The sequence below is a fragment of the Heliconius melpomene genome, chromosome 18 (assembly GCF_056956725.1).
Source record: "Heliconius melpomene rosina isolate 202511_hmr_F chromosome 18, ASM5695672v1, whole genome shotgun sequence".
Classification (NCBI taxonomy): Eukaryota; Metazoa; Arthropoda; class Insecta; order Lepidoptera; family Nymphalidae; genus Heliconius; species Heliconius melpomene.
Genome location: NC_140406.1, coordinates 8,997,674 through 9,019,239, shown reverse-complemented (window position 1 = coordinate 9,019,239; position 21,566 = coordinate 8,997,674). Strand labels below are relative to the sequence as shown.

At 31.4% G+C, this 21,566-nt stretch overlaps 4 protein-coding genes across 4 annotated transcripts; 2 read left to right on the top strand and 2 right to left on the bottom strand.

Moving 5' to 3' along the window:
* Window positions 1-1,383: 1,383 nt before the first annotated feature.
* On the bottom strand, window positions 1,384-12,763 carry Ir93a (Ionotropic receptor 93a). Its single transcript, XM_085202407.1, has 19 exons — window positions 12,373-12,763; window positions 12,074-12,226; window positions 10,752-10,997; window positions 9,927-10,094; window positions 9,119-9,333; window positions 8,568-8,735; window positions 8,131-8,280; window positions 7,679-7,783; window positions 7,333-7,439; window positions 6,596-6,656; window positions 5,973-6,075; window positions 5,239-5,345; window positions 4,648-4,810; window positions 4,034-4,251; window positions 3,611-3,698; window positions 3,211-3,330; window positions 2,479-2,557; window positions 2,026-2,183; window positions 1,384-1,497 (listed from the first exon to the last, which is right to left on the bottom strand). The coding sequence occupies exons 1-19, from the start codon at window positions 12,467-12,469 to the stop codon at window positions 1,400-1,402; spliced, it is 2,604 nt and encodes an 867-aa protein (XP_085058533.1). The 5' UTR covers window positions 12,470-12,763; the 3' UTR covers window positions 1,384-1,399.
* Window positions 12,764-13,968: 1,205 nt separating this feature from the next.
* On the top strand, window positions 13,969-15,180 carry Alg13 (Alg13 UDP-N-acetylglucosaminyltransferase subunit). The gene has a single exon (XM_085202406.1). The coding sequence runs from the start codon at window positions 14,106-14,108 to the stop codon at window positions 14,622-14,624; it is 519 nt and encodes a 172-aa protein (XP_085058532.1). The 5' UTR covers window positions 13,969-14,105; the 3' UTR covers window positions 14,625-15,180.
* Window positions 15,181-15,633: 453 nt separating this feature from the next.
* Window positions 15,634-17,607, bottom strand: eca (transmembrane p24 trafficking protein eclair). Its single transcript, XM_085202405.1, has 4 exons — window positions 17,399-17,607; window positions 17,095-17,318; window positions 16,755-16,898; window positions 15,634-15,924 (listed from the first exon to the last, which is right to left on the bottom strand). Exons 1-4 carry the CDS (start codon window positions 17,529-17,531, stop codon window positions 15,775-15,777), a joined length of 651 nt encoding a protein of 216 aa, XP_085058531.1. The 5' UTR covers window positions 17,532-17,607; the 3' UTR covers window positions 15,634-15,774.
* Window positions 17,608-18,343: 736 nt separating this feature from the next.
* Ddrgk1 (DDRGK domain containing 1) lies at window positions 18,344-21,478 on the top strand. The gene is made up of 6 exons (XM_085202404.1): window positions 18,344-18,641; window positions 18,721-18,813; window positions 19,104-19,216; window positions 19,666-19,797; window positions 20,479-20,655; window positions 21,153-21,478. The coding sequence occupies exons 1-6, from the start codon at window positions 18,548-18,550 to the stop codon at window positions 21,411-21,413; spliced, it is 870 nt and encodes a 289-aa protein (XP_085058530.1). The 5' UTR covers window positions 18,344-18,547; the 3' UTR covers window positions 21,414-21,478.
* The last annotated feature ends 88 nt before the right edge of the window (window positions 21,479-21,566 follow it).

Below are 21,566 nucleotides of genomic sequence, written 5' to 3'. Positions count from 1 at the left end.
ATGTAGGACACGTTTTGATACAGGTTTTATGACGTTACAAACATTCTGCTATAAGCAAGATGCAATATAATTCATTCTGGAGTCTGGATTATTTCTAAGGTTTTTGGATATACTTACAGATTTTTGAAAATTTTTGCCCTAATTGGAGAACATCTACTTACACGTGATGATTTTGGGTTAAATGCTGGAGTCGGATGGCGGATTTTTTGGTTCCCCATTTAGGGAAATTGCGGCTTTGCATTTTGGCTTTGCTTTGCTTTTGCTTTTAGTCACCCAACCGAACAATTTATGTGGAGAATCGAGTGATTTATTGCTAGATTCTCTCTATCACTCATAATACAATGAAATTAAAATTACATAATTATACTATATATTTTTATACACATCCGTTAATTATAGTACCGTTTAAATCAAAAAAAATATTTGGTAACAATTTTTTTATTTTATTTTTCTTTAATAACAAATTTAACAATATTTTTGAGGAATAAATAGCATAGGTATTTATTAAATTTATTCAAGAATAATTTTATTATGATTAAATAATAAGAAAATTATTCTTAAAAAGAGCGTTATTCTGCACAATTTTAATGTTATTTATATTGCATGAAGCGTGCGACTGGTCACGTCGCATCGGTAACTTAATAAACATTAAAAAATTTAATGTATTATATTTGTTTCAAAATACTAAGTCCACCAGGTTATGATCCCTTGGTGATAGAATAACTGATTGACGTAAATGTCGAAGCCAGCAACCTTTTCCAAGTTGTCGGTCCATCGAGCTGGAGTGCGCCATACACTAGGCTTGCCGAAGTCTCCACTCAAAGACTCGTCTAGTCCAATGTATTTGCTATATTGAATAGATATACGCAGGTGTAATTCCTATTTTACTATTAAAATTCAAAATTTATGATCATAACCTTAAAAACCAAAATCTTAATATTAAATACAGTAGATATTGTTATAAAAATATGAAAATGACTCTTCCAAGCTTACAAACTGATCTCATAATAAGTGGCGAGTAGCACCAGCTCGTTTCTTAGACAAAGTCGTTTAAATTAAACCTAAGATGACTCCAGAGGCCATTAAGTGCACGTGTCGCAATTAACTGAGGGCATAATCTTCTGGAGGACCGCCAAATGCCAACCATAGCTTTTAGTTTATATACTGGTCTTAACCAATTTAGTGAGAAAAACAACATGGTCAATAACTATGTATAGCAAATATTGATCGTGAACGTGACGGGTGTAGGTTCAATTCCAGCTCGGTACAATGAATTATTTTCATTGCCTCGACCTGTTCACAATTTAATAGGATATAATGCTCTGTAACGATTGTTGGTAAAGCGAATAAATATATAAATATGAAATAAAACTATTATAGTTTCAGCTATTGTTATTGTTTAATCTGTATAAGGCTTTATAATAATCTGGTCAACCTTCTTCTGGCGGCGTTTGAAAATCCATTCTAATAATAAAACTGTTGTTGCTGAAAAAACACCTGTAAAACCAAAAAATATATTTACGATAAAATAAATATTGATTCGAGTTGCCTTAATTATTTTTATATTTTAATTACATATTCATTGTTGTAAAGGCGTGGAGGTTAGTAACATTACTTGTAAATAATATTCAACTTTGTCCTCTTTTTATATTTTATTTGCGAAGATATTATAGAAATAAATAAAGCGTTGCACTGTAAGCGTCAAATATGAGATACATTAGTATATCAATATAATAAGTATTCCTATATTTTAGATTTTACCCCAATATCAACCCGTGAGCTCTACGTAGGAAATTCATAAAAAAAATATATAATTTAATCAATTTCCCACTGTATCCCGCATAGCAGGGCAGGCACAGGAAACCTAAAGTTAAGACACTCCATTCCCCAATTTCCACCCATTGTTAGAAACATTACGTGTTGAATATCGGCATTTAACGCCACGCTTTGTCTTGCTACCAAGACCTTGGCTTCTCAATATTAACTATTGAACATAATTAATACATAAATTATACTTTAAATTACCAAGAAATAACACGAAGAATGAGCCCTGCATATCGCTAAGATTTACAGTGTGGTTGTTGACTTCCTCCACAGTGGAGGTCTTCCAACAGCGGTCACGCTTTGGCAAATAAGCGCTCAACCACTTGGTGATGAGCCCCGCTTTATGCATACGATTTAATCTACAATTATAATGTAAACTAATGTTAATTAGTTTTAAATGGCGTTTAATTATATTAATTAAATTTTTTTTTTGCTTTGTATTTAATAATTTAAATCCATTTTGAGGCATTGCGTGTTAAGTGGCGTAAGTTAACGCCGCACTTTTGCCAGAACGAGGAAATGTAAACACTAAATATTTCGTTCCCCCGAATGGGAATCGAACCCACAACCGTGTTTACAGTCAAACGCTTGTATCTCTATATCATATTTTTCATAATTATCTTTAATCTACGAACGAGATTAACTAGTTCTTACTCTTTATTTATCACAGGAAGATACGGACTTCCGGCAGGAACTATCATTGCTATTTGCTCATCCATAAATTCTTCAGCACCTTTACAATAAAATAATAATTTGAAAGATGACTCGTCATATCTTTGTTTATTTATTGAAAAAATATAATAGATAATTCAAAACCTGAATTAATTTATTTTTAACATTTTTTAAAGTGTTATTCCACACTTAGGAAAGAAAAATACTTATTGAGAAAACGTATAAAAATTTGAACGTAGCATAGAATTCAACAAGCCAGTGTACATCTGCTTTGTTGACTTTTCTAAAGCATTTGATTCTATTAAATACCCAAAGCTGTGAGAAATTTTATTAGCCATGGGTACGTCTAAGCACCTTGTGCACCTTCTTTGGCGACTAGGACGGAACAGCCTCCGTTAGGGCAGATGTCCCACTATCGACCAATTTCCATTTCAGCTCGGGAGTGCTGAAATGCCCGTACACTATACTTAATTCAGTAGTTGGCACACACCTAAACAAACACGAAGCGACGGTTGTAAGCTTCAATGACACTACTGGAAAAAAATCCGGAATGATTAAGCAAACTACGTATTTATACCATCATGCAAAAGGTGGAAAGACGAGGGCAGTATATTTTTCTTAAATTACAGCTAAAATATTGAAAATTTAAGATATTAAAATTATATTTAGGAAATTCTATAAGTGAAAACTAAATATAATTGTATGATATCTCACTCAATGCATAATCGCAGGTGTCAGTTTTGACGGTCTCAGCTCTCATGAGATAACTGAGACGCAACCTCCAGTCGATCAGCGCGTGGCGTTGATTGCGGACCCGGTTTAATAACTCCGAGCCTTGGGAAGAAAAATATATAGAATTATAAAGTGCATATTGCATATTTTATTTTCACATTGCATATTGCCTTGTCTTTTACAAACTGAAATTAATAACAAAATATTTTAATTTATATCATAAAAAAATTGTATTGTAGAGAAACAAATACATAGAATATTTCCATATTATTATGAAACTTAAATCCGCTTTTTCTAAGCGAAAAGCGAATTCCGTCGAACGTCATAACGTTAACGCAACAAGTTTTCCAGTTAAAGTTGTATGTGAAATAAATTTTCTTACCGGAAACGAGGCTGCCTTCAACAACGTTAATGCCGCCAGTCACTTCCGCCCCTTTCACTAGTGCTTTATACTTTGGCTCGTCAGAACTCTATGATTTTTATAACATTTATATATAGTTTATTTGAACTATTTAGTTAAAAAGTAAAAAAAATGTTTAATCATATACGTGTTGTGTCTATATTTATACTGTAACTATACAGATATTTATCACATATGAAATCATTACCGGAAAGGAAATAAAGCAATTTCTTTAATGATGATTATATAATGTTTAAAAAAGATTTAAACAACTACTTTATATTTAAGAACTGAACTATTCTGGTAATTTTGGTGTTAATTATTAAAGCTTATTACGTTCTTACAAAGCTTTTTTATCTATTAATTACATTACAAAGACATAACAAAATCTATTTTTCCATATACCTTCAATTGCATCTCCAAAAATGATCCTTTACTAATAGACCAAGTATACGTTTTACTTTCCAAAAGCTCAGATATGGTAGTGACTGGTATTTCAAGTTTAGGAAAAGTCAAAAAAGCGACCAAATTCCCTGAATAAGTGGTGACCACCACTAAAACGACTATCCACCAAGTACCGACCACGAGACGCCCACTGTCCGCTCGAGGAAGGTACATGCCTCCTACAAATTATAATAAAAACATATATAAACATCATCCATCATAAACGCATTGTATGTTTATATTTATTATATTGATGTTTCTCATTATTATTTAGTTTATATACTTATATATAACAGATGACAATATATATTATACTCGTACACAACTGTGGTAGGTCCAACATGTAATAGTGCCAAGACCTGAGGTCTTCGTAATCTAGTTATTTATTGATCTTGCTAAATATGCAAAATGATCCTATGAGTACTATATCTAAAGTAAGATTTCTCAAATCTCGAATTCTCGTTCTACCCCAATTATACAAAATATAGATGAAAGAACTTGGCCGAATCAGTAAATTATTTATTAATATATATACATACAATTTCAATAATAAATATTTATCTTTATTTATATACCTTGCTGTAACAAAGCTCCATAGATATACCATAAACAGTTGTGAATAGTGGACAAACCACCTTCTCGTGTTATTTCCATAGCGTCGTAATATGGGCTCAGTCTATGAATTATATAAAGCGTGGGGCCCATCAAAATGACAGCAAAACCTAAGCAGAGCCATGTCTAAAGAACAAAAGGTATTTCAATTATTTAATTTAACTTTATGTTTATAAAATAAAAACTAAAAAATATGGCTATAGGCTGTAGGTACGAATCCTAGTAGAAAGACCACTAGTCTGTTGAAAACGAACAAATAATTATAAAATTGTATCTGTATGTATGTATCTCTGTTTGTCCGGGCTAATCTCTGGAAAGCTAAACCGATGTTCATGGGACTTTCACTGAAAGACAGAGAGTAGTGCGCAACATATTGGCATATAGGCTTTTTATCCCACAGAAATTCCCGAATTTACCAGAAAAACTACATGCGTACCTTAGGCGGTAGGTAGTTATATGTGAAATAACTTAACATTTTCTATTAATAATGACAATTATTTGGAGCAAAATCAAATAATATAGCAAAATATTACATAAACATGAACACAACTTACGTCTGTAGTGAAAGGCAGCAGAAATAGTAGCGCTCTACTCAACTCTCTTGGACGAGCAATCATGAACGAATAAGTTTGAGTACTAATCGGTATTGTGTAGTTTATACCTGAATGAAACGACATTTTCTATTATTCTACATTTTATACTATACAAAAGTTAATTTACGTTACATTTTTTAAAAGTTAAGTGCAATTTGTAGAAAAATATATGTTTAAAATTGTATTTTGGAAAACTTCTGACTGGGCAAAATATTTTAATTTGTTAATTTGCTACACCCCTACAACATTAGTAAGGCAAAAACACCCACTTTCTATTATGGAACTTGATAAAAGAAATTTAACAGAAACAATGTCAATTTATTGAGAAACCGATTATTATTCTTTCCTTTATACAAACCAATGACTTTATTAACAAAAACACACATTTTTGTTCATCAAAAAAAGCACGGAGAACTGAAGTGGCGGAAAATTTCTTTACTACTAACTAACTAATACACAATATATGTTTTAAAAACGCCGTAGATTTGATTCATTTGGCTAGGGACAGGACTAAGTATGCGAAGTTGACTGCCAACCTTTACTAGTTGGAGAGGCACATTAAGAAGAAGAAGAAGAATATATATTTTAATCATCATCATAGAGTTTTTATTATGTGTTATTTATATTCTTTTTCATTTATTTATATAAGTTAATTACCATGAAATATTCTCTAGACAATATAAATTTATATATACCTGGGTTATGATCAGATAAAACAGTGAACGCAGCGGCCGCGAGTGCCGCACGCCCCTTCGCAATCGCTGATAGAGTCAACATGGAGCTTACGCTGTGAGACATCTGAATAACAATATCTTTGTTAACATTTTTGTTCTAATATTGCAGTATAAATAGACAGAGGGAATCTAGCATATAAGATATGAGAATTCATTCTCTCGAGTAGGAATCGAACCCACAAATGTCGTTAGCTTTCAAACGTAACTAATATGCTGGTAGTTCCCAATATGCTTACATAGTATTTTACAATTTTCCGTTAACATATATGCTTGACAACAGTAAGTTGTTGAAGGAATAAAATGAAAATATAGCTTAGTTTACAACAGAGCCTGTACGTCAATGAAATAAATGATTCACTGAAATATGTAGATTCACTTAAATTTTACATTCTTTTTAATTTTAATATTGACTTATTAAAAAATTATAAGTGATTACAATAGTGCTATGAATTAACTAAAGAGATTTTCTTCATAATTAAAAAAAATACTTATTTTCATTTCTTTTTATATGTATATTATCTACTTTATATTTTATTTAAAAAATATGATTTTAAAAATGTATTTATAAAGTAAAGACTACTCACATCCGTCGCAGTGTCGTTAGTATGATTTTGTTTTATATTTCCGGGTAAAACTATTCGAATGCTGAAATAACATTTGAAGAAATAACTAGATCAGAATACTCAATAGTCAGTCAGTCTCAATAGTTGTCTTGTCTCATGAGAAGCAAACCACATACGTATTGCGCATACAGTTAGATATTTTCCCACCGAGACACAAAGACCTCAAAGTCTATCTAAGTATTTTTAAATTTATAGGTATAATTTTCCTTAAGATAAGATAAGATAAAAAGTCTTTATTGCACATTTACAAGAATTACAAGTATAATTTTGGGACATAAAATGCGCAAAGGCGGCCTTATCACTAAAAGTGATCTCTTCCAGGCAACCAATCCAAGGATAGGACATCTAAGAGAGAGGGCAAAATGTGGTGCAAAGCTTAAGTAAACTTAATAAATATATAACCTGTACATACAATACATAATACATATAGATACATACATATAGATATACATATATATACAATACACATACATAAATATATAGATAATATACATACACATATACATTAAATATATACCTTACCTTTTTTCAAGCGCTACGTAAAATAGTCAAATTTAGTGATTTCAATATCACCATGTTAAATATAAATTTCAAAATAATTTCTAAATTCGATGTCACTATTATATTGTACCAGGTAAAGTTCATTTTAATATGATGTACTTTAAAAACTTTATTACTAGTTATTTCTCAAAACTTACGTAAAATTTTTATTCTTAGCCAGTTGTTCTACAATATCGAAAAGTAGACCACGGTAACTAACAATAGATCCAGACTCGTTTGATTGTAAATATGTCCATGGAGGATTCTGAAAATAAAGATTTAACTTATTTTGCTTACTTTAATATTTTACGTTTTATTCCTAGACGGAGAGCTAGATCACTACATGCTCTGCCATCTCTTTTATCTCATCCACTGTCATGAACCTTTTCATACATGCCCTCCGGGATGTCCTTACGCTTTTCACGTGATCTTCATCTAGTATTATATGTTTTATGTTAAATTTACTAAGTAAAATATTTTTATATACATATGTATATAACTTACGTGATAGGTGATAATGGGCAGCTCTTTACCACGGAACCCATGTACTATATGAGGAAACAGAACGTCTTCAAATTTTATGCCGTCGATTGGACGCCAAATACCGACCTGTTGAAGAAGAGTTATCTTAATATTCTTAGAAAACATGTAAAAAATTGAACATAACGCCGCGCCTCTTGGAGACCATCCTAACGCTAACTCTATCCTAGCATTCCTCTTCTTATCAAGCTATGCCAAAATTCTTGTACGATTGTTACAACGTTATTTATATTCCAGCATCTCTGTAGGGAGATTTTTATAAACTACCGCTAGCCAAAGATTTGCATTATTTTTTGGCAAGAGAGATTACTATTACCTTAAATTTAAAGGTTTTCATTTACAAAAGGCTGTCTAATTCTGAAAATATGTAATGAAACACTGAACTAATAAATTTTCTCAATATAGGTAATACTCACATTCAATAATTCAACATGTTCAATAACGATGGACGTCACGTTACGTTTAGTTTCATATGTCTTTTCCCTGTAAGTGGCCCCCCAGGTGTCGGCGGCGAGCGCCCGCCACCAACTACAGTTGCCGCATTCACTTTTTACCATTATGTATTGCTGAAGAATTATTATAGTACCAGAGATTAATAAATTTTGATACTTATATAATGCATTTAGTTGCTGTCATAATTATTATCTGTTCACGTAATTTATTTGAGAATATTCTGGAGATATATTTCGTTTTTTAATTTTATTTTTTCCTTTCATTCGCTTAGTTTAATGTAAAAGAATTACATGAGTGGTCGGTGTGCCTAAAGCTCGGTAGAGAGTGTGGAACGGAGTGAGCTAACTTTCGATTTCCTCTGCCTACCCCGCTATGCGGGAAAATAGGTGAAATGTTTAACCTGCATATGTTTCAATAACGTATCACGTCGTTGTAGCTTAGTGGGTCGTATCGCTTCCCACTCCTCGTCTGACACTTGCGCCGCCACATCGAACTCCTCTTGCACAGCCGAGTCCAGCGCTGATATGAATGCACTCATCATTTCCTTAACGTAGCATATCAGACCGTTCTATTAAAATATAGGTTAGAAACATTTTAAATATTAAGATCTTCGCTTATGCAAAAGCCTAAATCTACATATTATGTAAATAATTTCGAATATGTAAAATATGCAAATTTTGTGGATTCTAATACAATTTCTAACCAAGTTTAGATATTTTTCTTAATTTCAATGGAAAATCCTGTATCAGTGGAATAAAAACTACTACAGTTTCTTAGTTTATTAACATTACGTCTTAGTACAAGGGCCGCCCTCACGTAGGTTTTCCGAATTTTCGCTTCCCACTCGAGGGACATGTTTAACTTACTGTTGCACGCTTGTTCCCTTGCGATACTTTAAAAAATTATAAATAATAATTTTTATTCAATGAGATGGTCCATCTTAATACAAACCTTGCATCCTTCGCCATTCTCCGTAACATTATAAATATAAGCAACATTCTCTCCTTCGTACAAATCGTTGATCAGATTGGAAAAGTTTCCTCGTCCACTCGTGTCAGATATGACATACAACCATTGTGCCTGTGTGTGCGACATTAGAAGTTCCCGCGCTGCTTCCGCTATCGTGGCCATCACAGCTGTTGTTACTATTGCTATGAATTTTTCTCCTAAAATATAAACTATTTTTGTTAACAATATAAATAATTATATTTAATAAGAAATGTAAATAATTATATTTAATGAGAAAAGAAAAGTGATTCTATAGGGCAGTATAGGGTTTCCGTTTTTTTTTACAAAAAATTGAACTATCGACTATATATATAATTCATTGCTTCTCAATTTCACCAGAATGAAAGTAAAAATATTTATTACTTTGTATATTAAGGTACGAAGAATTTATTTCTTTGTTAGTATGAGTATTCATTGTAAAAGATTTTCATATATTTACAGATATATGTCCAACAATGCACTTACATTGTATTGGTTCAAAAAAGTTACTTAGTCTTTCCTAAATGACGAGAAATGTGAAAACATAAAAACAATGCAAAAAATGTCATTTTTATATTTTTTGTTTTTGCATTGATAATTGACATGTATGATGTATATGTAGAGGTTGATGTTAGTAGACGAGGTAAAAGATGTATGCGTAGACCGTAGCGTTTGGCGCTCCGTTCTCTCTGGCTACCCCTGAGGGGATAAAGATCAGATCTGAAGATCAGATATTTTATAAATGACCTATCAATAGTTACCTACAACTTACCTATATATTTAACAGGTAATTTCGACAACACTCGGTTAACCTCCTTTCTTCTCAAGTATTCGTTGACTTCGTGTTTCATTTTAAACACTGTGACAGATATCGACGGCACGTCGTCGTCGTCTATCTGGGTGGTCAGTGATTCGACCACGCGAGATATCATGTCTCGGTCTAAAATTATTTTTTGATTATAGCGATTAAATAAATACCTACAATTCTAATTAAAATGTATTTGAAATAATATTTTTTTTTGAAATTATAATTTCAATCATCAAATATATTATAATATTATAATATGTTTGATGATATTGTGGCCGTCGTGGCGCAGCGGCACAAGGATGTGACTGTAACGCGACGGTTGTGGGTTCGATCCCCACTCAAGGAAGTGAAATATTTATTTACGTTTATATTTCCAATTCTTCGCTCTGGTGTCTTGGCAAAGCGCGGCGTTGAGTTCTGCCCCTCAACACGCAATGCCTCCAAATTTCGGCAGAAAGTGGGGAACGGGGAGTGTCTTAACACAAGGTTCCCTCTGCCTACCCTGCTGTGTGCGGGATACGGCGTGAAGCTGAAATAGGCGTATATTTTCAATCATTACTTCAAACACTGTAACGCAGTAAAATATATGTAAAACATAAAAAAATATACTTTTTTTCGCTTACTGTAACGCATATGATGCATAACGCATACATTTCTATACGATTTAATAAGTAAAAACTCAGTGACTCTAGATTTTCCTGTTTTTTATGTATTAATCGCCTCAGTAAAAGGAATATATAACAAATTTAAGGTCTAAAATAAAAGAAAAACTATATAAAATATGCTCACTTAACGTATCATCATGTAGTATTATAGCTGATTTCCAAATCATTCCTTTTTGAGTTCTTAAATCTAGGAACAGTTGCGGTAACTCCTGTCCTACAGCAGCGTATGTAACCGTTATAGCTGAATCCGTTGGTAGTCGGGGACAGTCGACTTCGGTCAATGCGAACAATAAGAGCTGTTCTTCTTCCGTTTTTTGAAATAACGACCAGGTACCTTCACATGAAGCTATACTGAACACTGCTAAGTAACCTAAAAGTAACAAATACTATTTCTATCGAGCTGTATTGATGACTTAGTTCTTGTGACTAGAATGATGGTATTAGGTTCGAATCCTTCTTGGTGGAAATGTATATGTGCTACCTAAGTCTAAATAGTCGATACACAAATACTTGAATGAAATAGTCTCTGAATTAATGGGATGCAGAGGAGACAGTAGCAAGTCTATTCTAAGGGCTAAATGGCAAGAAATATGCAAAGATAAAAACAATGCAAAAAAATATTTGTATATTCTTTTAAATTTTTGCATTGATATATATGATGTATGTATAGTTTCATGACAGTATACGTGGCAAAAGGGATATGCGGGGACCGTAACGTTTGGCGCTTCGTGGTGTCTATTAGAGATAAAGCGTGAAACAATTTTTTTTTTTTTTTATATTTGGCTATTCTATACATTGTTTCTTTAAATACAGTAAAAAGAAAATTGAATTCAGATCCACCATCTGTGTTATTTTGACATATTAACCACGTTTGTGTACATATAGTTTCTAATACTCTATAATAAATCACTATCAGGATAAAGATATTTAATTCACTAAAAATTGTATTAAATGACTGAATAAAAATCTATGTTGTTACCACTTGAACATCCCTAATTTATATTTGGCCATAACAGTAAACGCTAGGCTTTAAGCGGAGACTAATGGCGTTGGAAATCAGAATGGACGCCAATTTATGGTGAGTTTTGAATTTAACTGAAAGGTATTTGAATTGAATCAAATCGTCAAACCTTGCCAAATTTTATTAGGCAATAAAATATATATAGAATCATTCACAAATGTTACTTTGTATTTTAAAATAATAAAAAGGAAAATGTTATATGTGCTTAAAAACATAATGATTTATTAATACTATTTTTCTTTTGAGCATTCTATTTAACCTAAAATTCTCAGTTTAAATTTAAATTCTCAGAGACCAGTCGTGGCGCAAGGGCTCAAAGTGTGACTGTACGAGTAAACGCGACTGTTTATGGGTTCGATCCCCACTCGAGGAAAAATACACACCTATACCACTATGTTAAGAGAGTTAAAAAATGTCAAGATTACCCTTCTTTAAACTGATAGCTGTCCATGAAAAATAATGCACATTGACTCCACCGTGCTTGAGCTCAACTCGCGCTAGTTCTTTGATATAATCCTTTATTTCATCCAGCGTGGTTTGATACTCCTCCCCTAGAAATTGTCGATCTAATACTACAGCTGAAAAGTATTTTTTTTTCTAAATGCTCACAATTAATAATGTAATTCATAATATCTGCTTAAAAGTATGAGTCAATAAATTGCTAACTTAGTTAAAGACACTTATTTTATATAATTATTAAAATATTTCAATATTTATAATTTACCTATTGAAGCATTCGCAGTGATGAGGGACGGAAAATCCTCCGCCTGACCAAATTGAAGTGAAGACCAAATAACACACGCTACCATCCATAGCTTCATTGTCACTTTCGAGCTAACTTGCAAGGTTCACAAATATATATGAAAATACCCGTCATAATTATGGTTAAAATTAAAATCCAATCAAAATCGTCTGTTTTATTCACCGTTTAATTAGAAACATGTGTAGGGGAGTATGTGGGCCATGTTAACATTTCATGTACCCGTTTCAAATAACTGGTGAGGTTTCGTGAGGCGCTTTATTAGTGGTAACTGATGTACAGGGTGCAATATGTTGTGGGCAAAGAAATAAAAGATTTTTTTTTTTCTGTTCCCATAATATGTTTAGATTTTACATTTTAACATCACACAATATTGTACCACTTGCAGCATTTTTTTCTCGTACAGCAAAGAAAGCAACGAGAGCGGGCGGTCGGGCGGGTAAATAAAAATAATTTATAATATAGTTAATTCCCTGAGAGGATATCAATTCCTAACAAGATTTCAATGTAGTTATATACAGTTAGCATATAGTTTAGCTGGACTGTTATACTTAGTTGTTCTTAAATTAAACTTATATTAAGGAAGCATTTAATTATTTCTTAGATTTTAGATGGTCCGTTATGGTTCTACATCATATGTTGAAGTCCTCAAAATCAAGTATAGCCTAGATCCTGTCCAGGCCCAATAACTACACAATATAGAAAGTTTCATTCAAAAGGTGCTAGTTAGTATACGTATACAAAAAGACAAAAATGTACATTTGCATTTTTTTTTATTGTTTTATAATAGTAGATAGATTTACTATATGTCAATGTAATTATTTTTATATATTAGTAATAAGAAATTTAATGAAACACCCCTAGATACACCATACAAGAAATTCGTGAAAGGTTATAGACATTAATAATGCAGAATTAGAATTACAAAACTCAACACTTGGTCGTAGTCGACGGCTATAGGTCACAGCTCAATTTTTCAATCATAGTAAAAATATAACTAATTGAGAACTTACAATAACACATTTTTTTATCTTTTTAATACAATATAATATACAGGCCATTCGTGGCGCAGGGGCCCAAATGTGTGACACTCAAGAAAATTAAATATTTATTAAAATGTATATATTTTTTTCTAGTATCGAGGCAAAGTGCCATGTCAACACGCAATGTCTCCGGAATTCGAAGGAAAGTGCAGAAAGGAGTGTCTCAAAAAAGCGGGGAGAATTTTTGCAATCAGTCTAGTAGCCTTTCAATTATATGATACAAATATTTAATAATAATACATTACGAATAATATTAATTCTCTTTATAACACTAGTAAATATAACGTTTATTGACTACAATATTAGGTTAACCATATTTATGCTGTTACTATCCATAAATTAGCTTATTTAGGGTTCGAAATATATTACAGTACAAATATGCTACCGTATGGCACAACATATATTGTCATATTTCGCAATATTTAACATTACAGACTACAGAATAGTGAATAGTTGAGTACGTTAATGTAACTGAGAAGTTTTATTTATCTGTTGCCTAACTAAACTACTGTCATTGACTTTGACAGCATCGGGTTTATTTTATGTTAAAGAAACTACGGGTAAAAGCGGGTATTATGTTCATTTGCATGTTTTACCAATTATTTACTAATAGCTACTATTATCTAATATAACTTTAAAGTTTATTCTCAAAAAATGCCGACAGAATATAATAAAGTATTTATAACAGTCGGAACAACGCGCTTTGATCTATTATGTAAATATGTTTTGTCACAACCCGTGCTTTACGCGCTAAAGAAAATTGGTTGTAAGGAGTTAACATTCCAAATCGGAAACAGTGATATTGAGCCTGGCCATCATGAGAAAGAAGACTTGAAAATACATCTTTACAAATTTAAAGATTCGCTTAAAGAGGATATAGATAACGCAGATCTTGTAATAAGTCACGCAGGGGCCGGCAGTTGTTTAGAAGCTCTCGACGCTAACAAACCTTTATTAGTTGTTATTAACGAAACCCTAATGGATAATCATCAGATTGAATTAGCTGAGCAATTGCAAGTTGATGGGAACCTGTATTATTGCACTTGTGCTACATTGGCAAGCACACTCGAAACGGTTGACTTTAGCTGGCTATCGCCAATGTCAAAGCCTAATCCTAAGGCATTTATTGACTTTTTGGATAATGTTTTCATTGTTAAGGAACATATACATTAATTACTTTCAAATATGAATGCTTTATTAAATGTAAAATTATTAACATTTATATAATAAACTGTCATATATTAATAAGGAAATATATTTTTAAATAATTTACTCTCTTTTCCTGTTTATATTGAAGATACTGTGTAAATTATTTTTGTTACTAATGTATAAATACTATATTCAATTTTGAAGCTGTAAATAATTATTTATTATATATATATATTAATTAGTTAGTAAGTAACAACCTGTTTAAAATATAGATATTGATACTATTTTTATTTTGGATATGATATTTTTTATGACATAAATCTCTTTCCCATATGCATTTAATGTGTTCAACACAAGAAAGATAAATGCTATAAATAAACTTTCTATTTCTTTTTATTGTGTGCTCAATCAATATTTTTTCAAAATAACTAGTCAACTAAGCATTTAAAGCTAATGTTATTACATTTTTAAGACATTGTTGATGTTTGCATAATTTATGAAAATCAAAGCAATTAAATGATAATAATTTACATTCACTGTATTGAATTCTAAAGTGTGTAATAAATTTATTATTTCCTTTTTTATCACCTTTACACTTAATCTGATGTATAGCAGAGTATACAGAGAACTTATTAAACATACTCCATTTCTTGCTTCCCATCCTTATTAGAGACATTGCATATTGAGTGGCATTGAATATCTTAACACAGCTTTTCTCCAACTGGGGAGTTGAAGCCACAACCATTGTGTACATTCAGATACTGTACCACTCTGCGCCACATTTGCCACAATGATAACTTAATAATGATTCAAAAGTGCTTGTAATAGTTTATTTGAATAAAGAATATTTTGAATTTGAATGAACTATTAAGTACAATATTTATAGCTATTTTTATATAGAATTGTCATAAGAAAATAGGCATTTTGCTGCTGTTGCCTCATCCTGTAAGTAGCAGAGTAGACATAGGGAACCTAGTGAACTCTGAGAGAACCTAAATTCTAAAATGAAAATAGGATGATTAACAAAACAAAATATATTAAACACTTTATTTGAAAAAAAAATGCAGATCACAACAAAAAGTTTATGTTAGAAAATCTGAATTCATACTTTAGAAAGTCACATTTTTGGATATAAATAGAAAACTTTATATGACTAAATGTTTATTTTATAACTTTACACTAATTTTTTAGCTTCGAAGAAACTCTTGAGATGTCTCATCTGCCAATAGCCAATGCCTAGAAGGACTCCAGTTTGAAGCAAACTCCACCATAGAACTCTTTGATTTGTGCTTTCTGAAGTCTGTCGAAATCTTTCCTCACGATGCTGCAAAGTTTCAAAAATATTTTTTTAGCTTCATTCCTTATACTACATATAGCATTATATTTATACTGCACGTAACAGAGAACTGCCGATAAAACCTAGTGTCCTTTTTAATATAACAATTGACTTTTATTAATTAAAGGCTTGTTTAAATTTATTTATATTACAATATAAATTTCTTTATCATTATTATATAATAAATAGTTGACTATTCAATTTATTTTTATTTAAAAAAAATCATTTCATTCAAGTCATTAGGTGTATTGGCAAAACTTAACATCACCCTTTGTCTTACGGGTGTTGGGAAATAGCATGACCGCTAGTACCACTGTGCCATAGTGGTTTCAAAATATGAGTATGATCATAAATCTATTATGCTAAAACGTAAAGATTTTAATATTTTAGATATTCATTAAAAATACAATAAATGGAATTATGAAATAAAGTTACAATTAGTAACTGTGTGTTTAAAATGTTGTTAGAGTGAAGTGTGAGCATAATGAAAATAATATGTATTTAATCTTTAACAATGAATTCATACAATATATTTTGATTACAGTTTGAACAATAGTTAACGCATTAAAAAAAAGCAGTTTCACAAGTTTTCACATATATGAATCTGTAGCCAGAGTAAATCTAGTGTAAACACAGTCCCTTCCCCATACACTCATAAATTTTTGAGGAATTGTGTGTTTTATGGTGGCATTTAATGCACACTTTGTCTACCAAATGATAATATTTAATATACATATATTCAGGCTCCTAAGTGGGGATTGAACCTACAACTATAGCATTTGTCTTTATATTATTTTTTAATACAATTGAATAGTTACCCTTTGATAACTTTGTTCCTTTGTAATCTGGTGCACTTGATCCAACAACTGTCTTATTCTTAATTGCAATTCTGTAAGCTTATCTTTTTGTGCTACATTAGCATAGTCCACAGCATGTTCACCAACTTGAATATCTAAATGAACCTGTAAAATAGACATTTATTTTACTAATAAAGTATTTTAAAACCATCTAATAAAAATAAAGTGTATAAGTACAATATGCAGCTTTTAAAATTAGTTATGTTCACACAAATGTTATATTTACATTCCTAATAATAATATAAATAAGTGCTGATGTAAAAGAACAATTGTGACACTAATAGACATTTTCACCACTTACCCGTAGCTGGGATCCACTAAACCATGAAGTGCTGTTAGAGTACATACAAATAACATGTTCTCCAGGAGTAGTTGAAGTGAAGGAAATCATTCCCTCTGAAGAATATACTCGAGACAACACAATGCGATCATTGGGGTCACGAACTTCAACGTGCATGCCAATACCAGGAGATGACGGCATAAAACCTCCAGATCTTGGATCATATAGCTCGACCTTGTAATTGACTGGAAATTAACAGCACATATTGATTATACATATTTCATTACCTACAAATAGATAGGAAAAGTATATAAGGAATAAGTACCTATTACTGTTGTATCGTCGGGAATTTCTTCTATGAAACATTTTCTCTCCCCTTCAGCTATATGGAAATATAAAGCTGAAGTTACATCTAAAATTAACAAGAGAGATACTACTGAAGCTAAATTAAATAACATCGTGTATTGGTAAAATATGGAATAGCCGCAAATTCATGAATCTAAAGTGACATGACACACGTCATCTGAAAATATTTTTAAAATTACATTTATGGGTGCGTTCACAAAAAAAAAAGAATATTTAATGGTGCATTTGCGTGGATCAAGGACACACACCTACGCTACGAAGGTGAACGCGGTATAAGAAATCAAATGCTAATCAATTTATGGAATAATCTGCTTGTTTTTTATTTTTTATCGCGATCAATTCTAGAGAATGAGAATTTTTGTATTTAACGCTCAATTAACAACATTAGGTATTGAATATTGAGTGACGATCCCAATTCCCGATATCACGATTAGTTTAACTGAACCTATTTGAACTGATGTAATCAGTATGATCCGAGTCGGGCCCGGGAGTTATTATGGCGGATCCAAACTGTCCGCCTTCTTGCTAATTTACCGATCTGACTATGGCAGTGTGGCTAAACAATGGCAAATCTCAATTTGAGCAATCCAATCATATGACACGAAGAAGAAGAAGATCGAACCTACCTCCAAAATTCAGCAGATAGTGGGGAACGGAGTGTCTTAACACTAGGTTCCCTCTGCCCACCCTGCTGTGTGCGGGATACAGCGTGAAGCGGTTTTTTTTTTTAATTAACACCCCATCCCCTGTATAAAAATTTAATACATAACCACAGTATCAAAATTTTATTCACTACACTTCAATACTGAATATAGTTTTATTGTTGTTTTCATACGAAAACAACAATAAAACTGTAAATGTTGTAGTACGAACGCACCATCAAAGTGAAAGATGATGACGTTTTTGACATTTAGCTTTTTCATTGACATTGTGTACAAAATGATATTTTAGAATAAAAACATGTAGGACATTTAATGTTTCAATGCATATGGAGGAAAAATTAAAATAAATGCAACGTAGTGAAATTATAATTTTTAAGTCACAGTTTTCATTTTACATAGTTCAAAACAATTGCATTAATACGTAAAAATATAACCCTTGTTTAAAAATGGATCCCTTTATTATTGCAGCTATTATTAGTGCCGTCGTTATTCTTGTGTTAACATTTGCAGTTCTACGAGCAACTAATGTTAAACCGCAACGTAAGATATACATTTATTTAATATCATTTTTACACAATTCACAATATATTTAATTTTAACATAACAAAAATTAATTCAGCTGGCGCACGTCCAAGAGCTGTAGTGCAAGGAGATGGGGGCCCTGGGAGAGTGCAAGCAGTTAGAAATCAAAGGGCACGGATGAGAGCTAATGGTAATATTAAATTTAATGCAAGTTTAAATTTATAAACTCATAATTTGGACTCATGCTTTATGAAATATATACAAGCAGAGATAACCGTGATAAAACACAAAATTTTTGAACTCAAAGTTCGAAATAGTGCATGTTAAGAGGAAAGCTCAATACCAAGCCAACAGAGCACCAGAGTGGATATCAAATGCACAACTATTGCTTTATAGTCACACACTGTCCCAATATGCCACAATGACCTCTTTGTTTTGTATTATATATAAAACTAAATAATATTAATTTTAATATGTAAGCCGCAAGACATCAGGCAGCCCTTATCGAAGAAGAACCCGCGATAGCTGAAGAAGAAGAGGACAATGCTATTCCAGAAGCACCAAAAGATTTTGATGACAAAATGGGTGCAAAGGTAACAAAAAAATTATATTATCTATAGTAGTATGATAGTTTAGAAATAATAGGGTAAAGGAATTAAAAATGGTTTCATTTAAATAGTTATTATGTATTAGGACACAATTGAAATATAAGCACATTTATTATTATTTATCTTCAAATATCTTCATTATTTTAAAATCGTTTACAAATTTACAATACAATAACTTAAAATATTTGTCCTTATCAGACCCATCTCAATATATCTCTAACATAAACACAACCCAAAGAGGATTTAGCATTCAGAACCATCATAGCCCCATTAGGAAGCCTGAAACAGTCTGTTCTCTCCTTTGGCATTAATAACTACATTATGCTGTCAACTAACTTTATTTTATGTCAGTAGTGCAAACTAAAACATGTCAAAAATATATTTATAATGTAGGTTGTAAATTATTGTATTAATAACTTCAATATTCTTATCAGAAACGAGCTAAATTGGAAGCCAAAATGGAAAAGAAAAAGGCACGAGAAGCTGAAGAACAAATGCGGGAAATGAAGAAGAAAAAAGATGAGGAATTGGAAGAAGAGAAAAAAAAACTTAATGAAAAACGAGAGGTACATAGCATTATTTAAATTTTCTTCATTCATTGATTTGAAATTGCTGCCCTTTAGGATTATTAAAAAATTATATGATAAAAATTTAAAAAACCTCTAACACAAAAACTCTAATAAGAGTAACATTGCCAACTATCTAAATTGTTTTATCACACAATATCTCTTCTTCTGTATGGTGGTGAACAATTGGATATCCTACAGATTCCAAATGGCAATGCTATATCATAATATTGCCTGCACATGGTCAAGGTTACTATGTGCAAGCAATATTATTAAAGCAAGAAATCAACCAGACCAGAGAAAGTTGCTTACAGGTCTTCATCAATTAGAAAAGAGTTAATTCTCTTGGACTGAAAATGAAACATGACTATATAAAAAACAATCTCGATTAAGTCTTATTTCAAACTAAAAAAAGTAGATTGACATTGATTTATCCATTTGAGAGCTACAATACCACAGACAGCGACACAACAAAAAAAATACATCAAACAACATCTCAATAAAGTGAAACTCAAAGAACTTATAACATCTCAATATTTCCATCAGGGTTTAATAAAATATAAGTGCAGAGTCCAGACTAACTTTTTTATATATAACAAGCCCTTACTAATACTAATCAGAATATTCTCACAATTTATTTTATCTAATAGTAACATATTAATATTTTTTTTTCTTAAATAGGAAGAAGAACGTAAAAGGGAAGAAGCTGCAAAGAAAGCAGAAGAAGAAAGAAAAAAGAAGGAGCAAGAGGAATATGACGCTTTGAAAGCTGCCTTCTCCGTTGAAGGGGAGGGATTTGACGAAAATCCTGAGGAGGATAAAGAGAATTTACTTAAAGAATTCATTAATTATATTAAAGTAAGCCTTTTTAGTTTCTAAAAGAACCTAGTATCAAGGCACTCTTCCCCACTTTTCAACCTGAGTTCTAAAGTGTACAATAAAGTGATGGATCAATCAAAATCAAATCAAATCCTCAACTATCATATTTAAATATAAATTTCCTCATACAATGTTATATGAAAGTTATGTTTAGGAGAGTAATGTTCATTCTCATCATCATTCTCTTTTGTGTAGGATAAAGTCTAAAGTTAAAAAATATGTACACTTGGTATTAATTAAACCAAGTTTACTGCAGTAATAACAATTATAAAAATCCTCCATTGTGATCTATGACATGGTCTTCTATATTATATGAAAAGGGATTCATTTATTATTATCTTCTAGGTTTATAGGGAACATGCATGAATATAAAAATATTTATAAAAAAATTACTGGGTACCTAACCAAATTTTTGAATATACTTTATTTAACAACATAAAAAAATTTTTTTTAAACGTCAGTTCTAATGTTAACAGGCACAAAAAGTAGTTCTACTAGAGGATCTTGCAGCACACTTCAAAATTAAGACTCAAGCAGCCATAGATAGAATCAGTGATCTTCAATCCTCCGGGGACCTAACAGGTGTTATAGATGACAGGGGAAAATTCATATATATATCACAAAAAGAATTAGAAGATGTCGCCAAGTTTATCAAACAACGGGGACGGGTCTCTATAAGTGACTTGGCCGAAAGTAGCAATGATTTGATCAATTTGACACCTGTTACAGTTAATTGATTTTGTAATATGTTAAGACTTCACAAATATATTTATATTTTGTAAAATAAATATTTTTTGTTAAATTGGTTTGTTCTTTTTTAAGTTTTTTTTTATGGTTAGTTAGTTTTTTTAAGGTTGCTTAAAAACATGGATTGTACACGAAAAAAATAG

Coding starts and splice junctions, on each gene's coding strand:
- Ir93a (XM_085202407.1), bottom strand. CDS start 12,469: ATGAAGCTATGGATGGTAGCGTGTGTTATTTGGTCTTCACTTCAATTT. Junction 9,334..9,926: donor ATTACCTGTTAAATATATAG/GTAAGTTGTAGG, acceptor TTTATATTTTAG/GAGAAAAATTCATAGCAATA. Junction 7,440..7,678: donor TGCCCATTATCACCTATCAC/GTAAGTTATATA, acceptor CTTTATTTTCAG/AATCCTCCATGGACATATTT.
- Alg13 (XM_085202406.1), top strand. CDS start 14,106: ATGCCGACAGAATATAATAAAGTATTTATAACAGTCGGAACAACGCGC.
- eca (XM_085202405.1), bottom strand. CDS start 17,531: ATGTTATTTAATTTAGCTTCAGTAGTATCTCTCTTGTTAATTTTAGAT. Junction 17,319..17,398: donor CGACGATACAACAGTAATAG/GTACTTATTCCT, acceptor GTTAATTTCCAG/TCAATTACAAGGTCGAGCTA. Junction 15,925..16,754: donor AGGAACAAAGTTATCAAAGG/GTAACTATTCAA, acceptor GAAACTTTGCAG/CATCGTGAGGAAAGATTTCG.
- Ddrgk1 (XM_085202404.1), top strand. CDS start 18,548: ATGGATCCCTTTATTATTGCAGCTATTATTAGTGCCGTCGTTATTCTT. Junction 19,798..20,478: donor AACTTAATGAAAAACGAGAG/GTACATAGCATT, acceptor TTTCTTAAATAG/GAAGAAGAACGTAAAAGGGA. Junction 20,656..21,152: donor AATTCATTAATTATATTAAA/GTAAGCCTTTTT, acceptor TAATGTTAACAG/GCACAAAAAGTAGTTCTACT.